At 26.1% G+C, this 10000-nt stretch overlaps 1 protein-coding gene across 18 annotated transcripts in view; it reads right to left on the bottom strand.

Annotated features, from left to right (window-relative positions):
- LOC124429889 (CREB-regulated transcription coactivator 1-like) overlaps window positions 1-10000 on the bottom strand; it is a 50486-nt gene that overhangs the window by 12977 nt on the left and 27509 nt on the right. For all 18 annotated transcript variants that reach the window (XM_046975696.1, XM_046975704.1, XM_046975698.1 and 15 more), the window contains one exon: window positions 717-966. In XM_046975696.1, the coding sequence (XP_046831652.1) occupies window positions 717-966 (250 nt within the window). The remainder of the gene's footprint in view (window positions 1-716; window positions 967-10000) is intronic.

The raw sequence follows: 10000 nt of genomic DNA, 5'->3' as shown, positions 1-10000 counted from the left end.
TGAAATTCTTTTTCAATTAAATTTGATTTTCTTTTTTTCAAAAATCGTCAAAACTAACGTAATCTAATTATTTATCCGATTAAATAGTCTCATAAAAAAGAAAAAAAAAAAAAAAGAAAAAACAAAGAATAATTGATATTCTATTTTCTTTTTTTTTTTTTTTTGCTTTTTATATCATCTAAAAAATTTTGTAACTCGGACAAAACATTATTGGCATAAGTGAGATCATTGATATTGACATTGAAAGAATTAATTGATATAAAAATGTATTCATTGATATTACAATATTAATCGATATTAAGTGATAAGAAATGAATAAAAATTAAATAGAATAATAACTTGATAATAAATAAAATAAATAAATTAATAAATAAATAAATAATTTCATTAAATAAAAATTAATATTAATTGTACTATTTACAATATTAATAATGAAAATAATTTAACAAATTAATTGATTAAGATATCTAATAAATAAATAAATAAATAAATAAATAAATAAATAAATGAAAACGGTATGAATGAGATTGCTATAAGTCCAAACAGATGTGAAGAAAATGAATTCAAAAAAAAAAAAAAAAAAAAATAAAAAAAGAGAGAAACAGAAAGAAAAAGGGGAAAATTATATCGTTCGAATGAAATTCTGAATGAAAGAAAGGAAATAAAAAAATAAAAAAGAGAGAGAGAGAGAGAGAGAGAGAGAGAGAGAATAATACCTCTTCGATGAGGAATAGTCGTCGTTGATTGGCAAGCCTCATTTGCGCTTTGATGTAATGCCGAATCCGAATTGGTCCTTCGCCACGTGTCTGGCAATGGAAGATAAGATACACCACTGTAAGGGGATGTGTCGTGTCTTTTTTCCATGGGACGAGGCCGTACAGGACCAATCCCCATATGCCTACCCCTTTCACTATTTCGATTGATCATCGAATTGTGTTGCATCTCTTCCAAATTGCTTAACGCCGTCTGTAAAAAAGAAATATAAAATTATATTGATTTTTTCTTTTTTTTTTTATAAATATTACCTCTCTAACACCCAACGTATATAATTTCATTATGTGTAATTTATTTATGCGAATTAATAAAAGTTTTCTATTATATATATATATATATATATATATATATATATATATATATATATATATATATATAAAAATTCTTCCTACAAAACGAATTATATTTATATCAACGATATTATTATTTTTTTATTTATTTATTATATGATAAATATAATATGTATATTATATTTTTGTTCTTGTTAGATTTATATATATATATATATATATATATATATATATATATATATATATGAATCATGCTCACAGAAAATAAATTGATTAAATTACTTAATAATTTAATAGTTCAATAATTTTGTTAATTATTTTTCTCTTGTTTTGTCTTCTTTCTTTCTTTCTTTCTTTCGTTCTTTTTTTTTCTTCCTTTTTTTATAATCATTGGATGAATCCCACACCCACACTATTATAATCCTACCAGTTGACTAAGCTTACTAACTTTCGGTCATTGACTTTACAGAATGTAATTTTGCAATACGATAAAATAATACGATTATAATTATGTTTAATATAATTATAATAGGATTATTTACGGATCAAGATATTAAAAAATGTGGTCTTAATGATCGATTGCCCTTTTCGAAGATTTCTTTTTCTCATTTTCTCATTTTTTTTTCTTCTCTTTTATTTTCTTCTTCTCTTTTTTTTTTTTGTTTATTTTTTTCTTTGTTTTGTTTTCTTATTTTTCCGATCAATCCGTTTATCGTAATAAGAACTCTCACAATTCGAGCTTGTAATACTTTAGTAAATTGTAAAATATTGAAACTTCAATACGTATATCTCGAAAAGAATTAATTGACTTTTCTTTCTTTCCTTATTTTTGTTTTTTTTTTGTTTTGTTTTAAATCTCCTAAAAAGCGATAAAACATTTGGCAACGAGCTCCGTGCGCGTCTCGAGAAAAAGTCACGAAAAACTTTTATAAGGTTTTCTTCTTCTTTTCTTTTTTTTGAGGGGGAGGGGAAGGGAGGGTCAACGATAATACTTGAACCATTTTGATTTCAATTGTTTATAAAAAAAAAATATCCCTAGAGTTCCTAGAATTTTCTCGTTTCTCGAATCACGTCCCATAAAACGTTTCATCCGCTTTACGAGCACCAACTTCCCTCTCTCTCTCTCTCTCTCTCTCTCTCTCTCTCCCTACTACAATTCTCCTTCCTCTCTCATTGCACTTTCACGGAAGCATAGTATATAGTGAGAGAGAGAGAGAGAGAGAGAGAGAGAGAGAGAGAGAGAGAGAGAGAGAGAGAGAGAGAGAGAGAGAGAGAGATAATAACACATAAAGGAGCTTAACGTAAAGAGAAATATCCTGTCTAGATGATAAATTATTTTAATATATATATATATATATATATATGTATATACATTTTGTTTTTGATCTAGATTCGTAAATTTTTAAATTAATAATTTATCACTATTTATTTGTAATACTTGAAGAAAATAATATAATAAGATTTACAAATAATTATCAACATTTTAAATTATATATATTCTATAATCTTTATAATTATTATTATAAATATAAATATTAATTTTTTCCATATTTTAATAAAATTGATATTAAAGTTAATATTTAATTATCGATCGAATAAATTAAGAAGATTAAAAATTTAATAACAAATTCATTTATTATCATTATCACCATCATCATCATCATCATCATCATTATTATTATTATTATTATTATTATTATTATTATTATTATTATTATTATTATTATTATTATTATTATTATTATTATTTATTAAATCATAATCTCATGGTATTGGTAAAAAAAAAAGAAAAGAAAAGAAAAGATAAGAAATTTTGTATAAAATAAAATTTTATTATAATTACTTCGAAAGTATTTAATTAATAATTTTGAGCGATGATATTGATGGAGGGTATTTTTTGTTCCCTTCTTATTCTTTTTCTTTTCATTTTTTTTTTTTTTTGACTGACAGAAAGATGGAAGAAAATATTTTGCCTTTTTTTTTCTATACTTCCTAGTTCTTACAAGGGACAACATTTTTCCGGTCACGTAATAGAGCTTCTAAGAACTTATGTGGGTCAAACCCTTCATTCATTCGATTCGTTCAATGCCTTCTCTCTCTCTCTCTCTCTTTCTCTCTCTCTCTCTCTCTCTCTTTCTTTCATAAAAGAATGAATCTCGAAATGGTTGATACATTTACGAACACTAAACATATATTTAATAATAATAATAACAATAATAATAATAATAATAATAATAATAATAATAAAAATAATAATAATAACAATAATAATAAAAAGAATCGTAATGATGATAATGTTGATGATTATAAAGAACAAAATTTTGATTAATAATTTTTAATTAAAACTTAACATTTTACTATAAAGTTAAGCGATTGTATTATTAATTAAATTTAATGAAACTTTTACAATATGTGATACGTTTGTAAAGTAGAATAAAGTAAAGTAAAGTATAGTAAAATAAAGTAAAGTTTGTGCTAAGTATTATGACAATGATCGAATATATTAAATAAAAAATATTATCAAAGTAAAGTAAGCGAAAAAAGACAGAGTATCCGAATATATTAAATAAAACTAAAATGAATCAATAAATAAATAAATTAATGAATGAATGAATAAATAAATAAAGGAATAAATTAAAAAATAACAATCGAATCGTTTAAATAAATATTTACAATTCCATCGAATTGAATGACATTTCATAACGATTGATCGAAAGAAATTTGTTTTAACATTAATTGTATTATATTTCTTACAAAAATAGAAGAAGAAGAAGAAGAAGAAGAAGAAAGAAAAAAAGAAGAATGCAAAACAAATAAAATAAGAATGGAAAGAGACTTAAAGGAAAAAAGAAAAGAAAAGAAAAAAAAAAAAAAAAAAAAAAATTGTGTACATACATTTATATAATGTCTACGTCGAGATTGTAGTATATTTTTGAAGGATAAAAAAGAATAGAACGATGAATTTAAATTGATAATTATAACACTGTCTCTGTCTCTATAACGGAGAAACTCTTAAGTTTCTGTCTGTCTATCTGTCTGTCTGTCTGTCTGTCTGTCTGTCTATCTGTCTGTCCTTCTTTATCTTTATCTTTTCATATTTTTGTCTCTCTTCCTCTTAATAGTTATTCATGCTTGGCTATCACGATACAAGGTTCAAGGAAAACTTCATTCTCCTGCGTCGTAGCATCAGATTCTTCTCATTCTCTCTCTCTCTATCTCTCTCTCTCTCTCTCTCTCTCTCTCTCTCTCTCTCTCTCTCTCTCTATCTGTCTCTCTATCTGTCTCTCTCTCTCTCTCTTCTTTCATCTTTCTCTATCTTTCTTATTATTTACTTGATTTGTTTTATAAACGATAGACACAAATATACAAAAGCCCGTATTATAATTATTACTTAAAGATAAATGTATAAAAAAATTTTGAATTTTTTTTTATTTGCCCATTTTCTTTTTCTTCTTTTTTCTTATTTTTTTTTTTTTTTTTTTTTTTTTTTTCTTTTTTTTTTTTCTTTTTTTTTTTTTGAGATCATTAAATAATTTTAATAATTAATCCTTAACTCGGTATAGTTGTATATTGAATAAGAAAAAGGAAAAGAAAAGAGAAAAAAAAAAGAAAAAAAAAAAAAGAAAAAGAAAAAAAAGTATACGATTGTAATCATATCAGAGATACAGATATGTACATATCAAATATAAATTAGATAAATTGGAATGATTTACAGAAAGATTATATAGGATGGGGAGGGGTGGGTGGGGGAGGCGGGAGAGGCGACCTTAAAAAGATTTTTAAGTGATATTTAAAAGAGAAAGAAAAAGAGAAAGAGAGAGAGAGAGAGAGAGAGAGAGAGAGAGAGAGAGAGAGAGAGAAATCATGCAAAACGAAGTAAAAATTAGATAAAATTTAACGAAAAAAGAAGAAAAAGAAAGAAAAAAAAATTAATTTATCTCTCTATCTCTTTCTTTCCCACGTACATATATACGCACAGACACACACACACACACATACACACATTTATGTGATCATTATTATAGCACTAGCATAGAGCTATATGCATACTGTAATAAAGTTATATGTATTGATAACTGGTATAGATGACGAAGCAAGAATAGCCTCGTTGGCGCCTTTTTTATAAAACGCACATGAGAATACGGATACGTATATACGAGGTATCTATTTATCTATCTATCTATCTATCTATCTATCTATCTATCTATCTAATCTAATCTATCTATCTATTTGTTGCGTTTATTGGTATATGTATGTACATAAGTATGTGTATACATGTGTTATCCGCATGTCGTACTTTTCACACGTGCGAAACTCGACGTTCGCTGGTTAACATCAAAATATTATACTTCAACTGTTGTATATTTTTGTTATTTTTTTTCTTTCCTTCTTTCCCTCCCCACCTTTTCTTTTTCTACTCCGTTTTTCATTTTTTTTTCTTTTTTTTTCTCTCTCTCTTTTTTTCCTTCTTCTTCTTCTTCTTTCCCCAAAAGAAAAAATCGTCCCTGAGATTAACTAATCGCAACGTTCGAACGTTTATTTTTTATTTTTTATTTTCTTATTTGTTCTTTTTTTTTTTTTTTTTTTTTTTTAAATATCGATTTTTTTTTTTTTATAAGTCGTATTCGATAACGACAACAGTATTTGATAACATTGTTTTGGTCAATAGTTTTTAAACCAATAGAGCCATCATCTCCGATCTATATACTTAAATCGAAAATTTTAGTACGTTGATTAGAATTTCTTTTTTGAATCTCTTTTTCTTCCGTTTTTCTTTTTTGTTTGTTTCTTTATTTTCTTATATTTAATCATTTTGACAGATATAATAAATGTTTTTTTTTTTTTTTTTTTTTTTTTACAATTTACATTAAGAACAAACAGATATACATACATACATACATATATACATATACATATATATATATATATATATATATATATATATATATATATATATGTATAGAAGATTTAAAGCAATGATATGAGATTAAAGAAAAAAGAAAAAAAAAAGACAAGAAATCATGAAATAAAAGAAAACTCGTATTTATTTATATTTCCTGTTTTTATTTTGTTTTAATCGAAACGAATGAAATTTTATAATTAGATCGTATATTATAAATTGTATCAATCAAAGGATTAGCTTCAATATATATATATATATATATTTATATATATACATATATACAATGGCGTATAGCCATTCATACATACATACACATACATACATATATGTATACAAACATACATACACATGATATATACATGCATACAAACATACATACACATGATATATACATGCATACAGACATACATACATATATATATATATATATATATATATATCGATTGAGATGAGATGAAAGCAACGACCTTTTGTATATGGATCGCCTTTAATTAGAATTGATACTAATTAAACGTAAGCATTGCGACACGTGTAGGGACGAGATTCGTCGATCGTCGTGACGCATATCTTCCTCTCTTAAAGCGCATCATCGTAGAGAGAGAGAGAGAGAAAGAGAGAGAGAGAGAGAGAGAGAGAGAGAGAGAGAGAGAGAGAAACGTCCATGAACTCTGCCATTGAATAAGTTCTCAATGAAATCGTCGTCGCGTTGTTCGTACAATTACGCGATAGAACGGCGGCTACGACGATGGACGCACAACTAGAAGTTATCGATAACATCAATACACACACATATATAACCAATACACACACATGCGTTAATGTTTAGATACAACTTGTGTAACTTGACGTATATCTCTCTCTTTTTCTCTCTATTTCTTTCTACATTATTACATCAATTTTATTATTCTTTTTATTTACTTCATTGTTCTTTCTAAGTAGGTACGTATATAAAGTTTCAACGCCTCTATCTAGAATTATTAAAAAGTGTTTCTAGTTAGATTATCATTATTATTATTAACAAGTTATTTTTCTTTTTATTTCTATTTAAATACTTATTATAACTTTTATTATTTATTTTATCAAATCGTTAGCTACGAAAAGTAGCTCTTATTATTATTATTATTCCAATTATTTTTTTAATTGGATAGAATAAAATATATATATATATATATATATATATTGTTTTTATAAATTTAAAACAACAAAATTATGATACTCTTTTACACATTTCTTTTTTGTTTTCGTCATAATAAAAAATAATCCGAATTAATGTCATCCTTTGGAATTTATTTCTTTCTGAATTAATTATCGTAAGAAAAAGAACTTTAGGTGGTAATAATTTTGCTTTTTTTCTTCTTCTTTTTTTTTTTTTTTTTTTAGAAAAAAAAAATATATATATATATATATACATATATGCATTTAATCGATATACATATGTGTACGTGTGTTCGCGTGTGTGTGTCCACGTATTGAGACCTTCGTTTGATCGAGAAACATATCGAGTGGCATTCTAGTGTAAAACCGTAGGTTGCTTTGACGAATCCGACGGACTCCGACGATATGAATAGGCCAGCTGCGCCACATTGTAAAATATCCACGTGCCAGTTGAATGGTTCCACTAATTTACGAGCTAAGACGCGTGCAGGTATTTCAATCCTATATCACGAAATGCTAAGAGCGTGGGTTAACTTCCGTTTACGTGACCGATTAAGTTCTTACTCTTCCTCTTAATGATAACAAAGGAAAAAAAAAAAAAAAAAAAAAAAAAAAGAAGGAAAAAAAGAGAACAAAAAAAGAAGAAAAGAAAAAAAAACCAGCAAAGAAAACGAAGGAACGAGAATGGTACTTCCAAAAAAAAAAAAAAAATTAAAAGATAAAAAAAAAAAGGAATAAAGATAGACATAACTTTTATTCAATTAACTTCCATTTCTTATTAGTTTTCATTCGTTCATTTATTTGATAAATAATCGAGACGTGTACCTTGTAAATAAACAAAAGTAAATAAACAAAAAGTTCGATAATTAAAAGGCCGAACACGACGCGATCGACAATTATATATATATATATATATATATATATATTCGCGCGATTACGACATTAAATGTTTCTCAAACGATAGAACATAATAATAATAATAATAAGAAGAAGAAGAAGAAGAAGAAGAAGAGGAAACAAAAAGAAGAAGGAAAAAAAATAGAGAAAAAAAATTACAAAAAAAAAAAAAAAAGAAAAAGAAAAAAAGACAAATAATAGAGCCATGCTCGAAGGTCGCATGTGCATCAACGTACGGTTCACACCTCGTCGAAGAAAGAAAGAAAGAAAAAAGAAAAAAAAAAGCAAAGGAAAGAAGAAAAAAGAGAGAGAGAAAAAAGAAGTAGAATAAAATAATAATAATAATAATAATAATAATAATTAATAATAATAATAATAATAATAATAATAATAATAATAATAATAATAATAATAATAATAATAATAATAATAATAATAATAATAATAATAAAGTAGGAGTAAAATACGAGGGTGAAACTCGGTCGACGATGACGAAGAATCGATCAGTGGTCCGAGCATCGACTTTCACTCGAATTATAATTAATCGAAATGTTAAACGAACGATACGACGAAGTAGAAAATTCCATTGGATAATTAATAACAATTTTGGTGGAAATTTACGCGCTGCGAGGTTTAAAAAAAAAAAAAAGAAAAAGGAAAAAAAAAGAAAAAAAAGGAAAAAAAAAAGAAAGAGAGAGAGAGAGAGAGAGAGAGAGAGGAAAGGAATGAATAAATAAATGAATAAATAAAAAAGGTGTAAAAATAAAAGGATAAAAAAAGAACTAAAAAGACAAAAATAAGATAAAAGATTCGACGAATAATTAATAACAATTACGATACAAAATTTACGCTCTATGAGGTTTACAAAAAAAAAAAAAAAAAGAAAAGAGAGAGAAAAAAAAAAGGCGAAATAGAAAAGGAGGAAAGAGAAAAGAAAAAAAAATGAATGAAAAGACAAAGGTAAAGAAATAAAAAAAAGAAATAAAAAAAAAGAAATAAATAAATAAAATAAAATAAAATAAAAAAAAAAAAGAAAAGAAAGAAAGAAAGAAAATTCGTCAGATAAATCCATTTAAAATCAGAGAAGATCCACATAGTCCCATGAATTTAATAAGATTTTCAATACCTATTTCATAATAACAATAATAATAACAGCAACGATAACAATAACAACAACAACAACAACAACAACAACAACAACAACAACAACAATAATAATAATAATAATATTAAATGTTAGTTGTTAATAACAGTTGAGTGAAAGTAACGTCCTTCGATTTTCACAGACGATAGTCAAGGATATATTCTCTCTTTGGTCGATCGAACGCCGATGACACTTTCCACGTTATAATTTTATCCTCTGGTGACCCCTTATGCGCGGCTAGCATTAGATGGATCGCCATTGGTGCAGTGGAATGAGAAATTATGTGACCACGACCACGACCACGACCACGAATACGACCACGACAACTATGACAACGACGACGAGGATGAGGACGATGAAAGAAGAAAGATAGAGATAGATAGATAGATAGATAGATAGATAGATAGAGAGAGAGAGAGAGAGAGAGAGAGAGAGAGAGAGTGCTCTTAAAGCTTGCCAGAGTTCTTCTCGTGACTGACTGCCAAGCTGTCGACCTTGAGCATTGCCCTTTGCGTTATTTGCATATTTCACAATAAAGAAAAATGAAAAGAATCGAAGATCGTTCTTCCGTGAGGCAAAAATTTTACGACGAATCAATTTATTCTCGATAGAGAGATAAAGATAAATAGATAGAGAGATAGAGAGATAGAGATAGAGAGATTTTTAATATAATTGAAAGGAGCAAAAGAAAAGAAAAGAAAAGAAAAGAAAAAAAAAAGAAGATAAAAGGAAAGAAGAAAATAAAAGAAAGAGGACTTAATTGATAAAATAATTTTTTAGAATTAAATTGTACCTTCGACGACGTTTCGATCTTTATATATTTTAATAATTGCAATT

Source organism: Vespa crabro, chromosome 16 (assembly GCF_910589235.1).
Source record: "Vespa crabro chromosome 16, iyVesCrab1.2, whole genome shotgun sequence".
In the NCBI taxonomy this organism is placed as follows: Eukaryota; Metazoa; Arthropoda; class Insecta; order Hymenoptera; family Vespidae; genus Vespa; species Vespa crabro.
The sequence above is the reverse complement of the archived record's forward strand: the minus strand, read 5'-3'. Positions and strand labels throughout refer to the sequence as shown.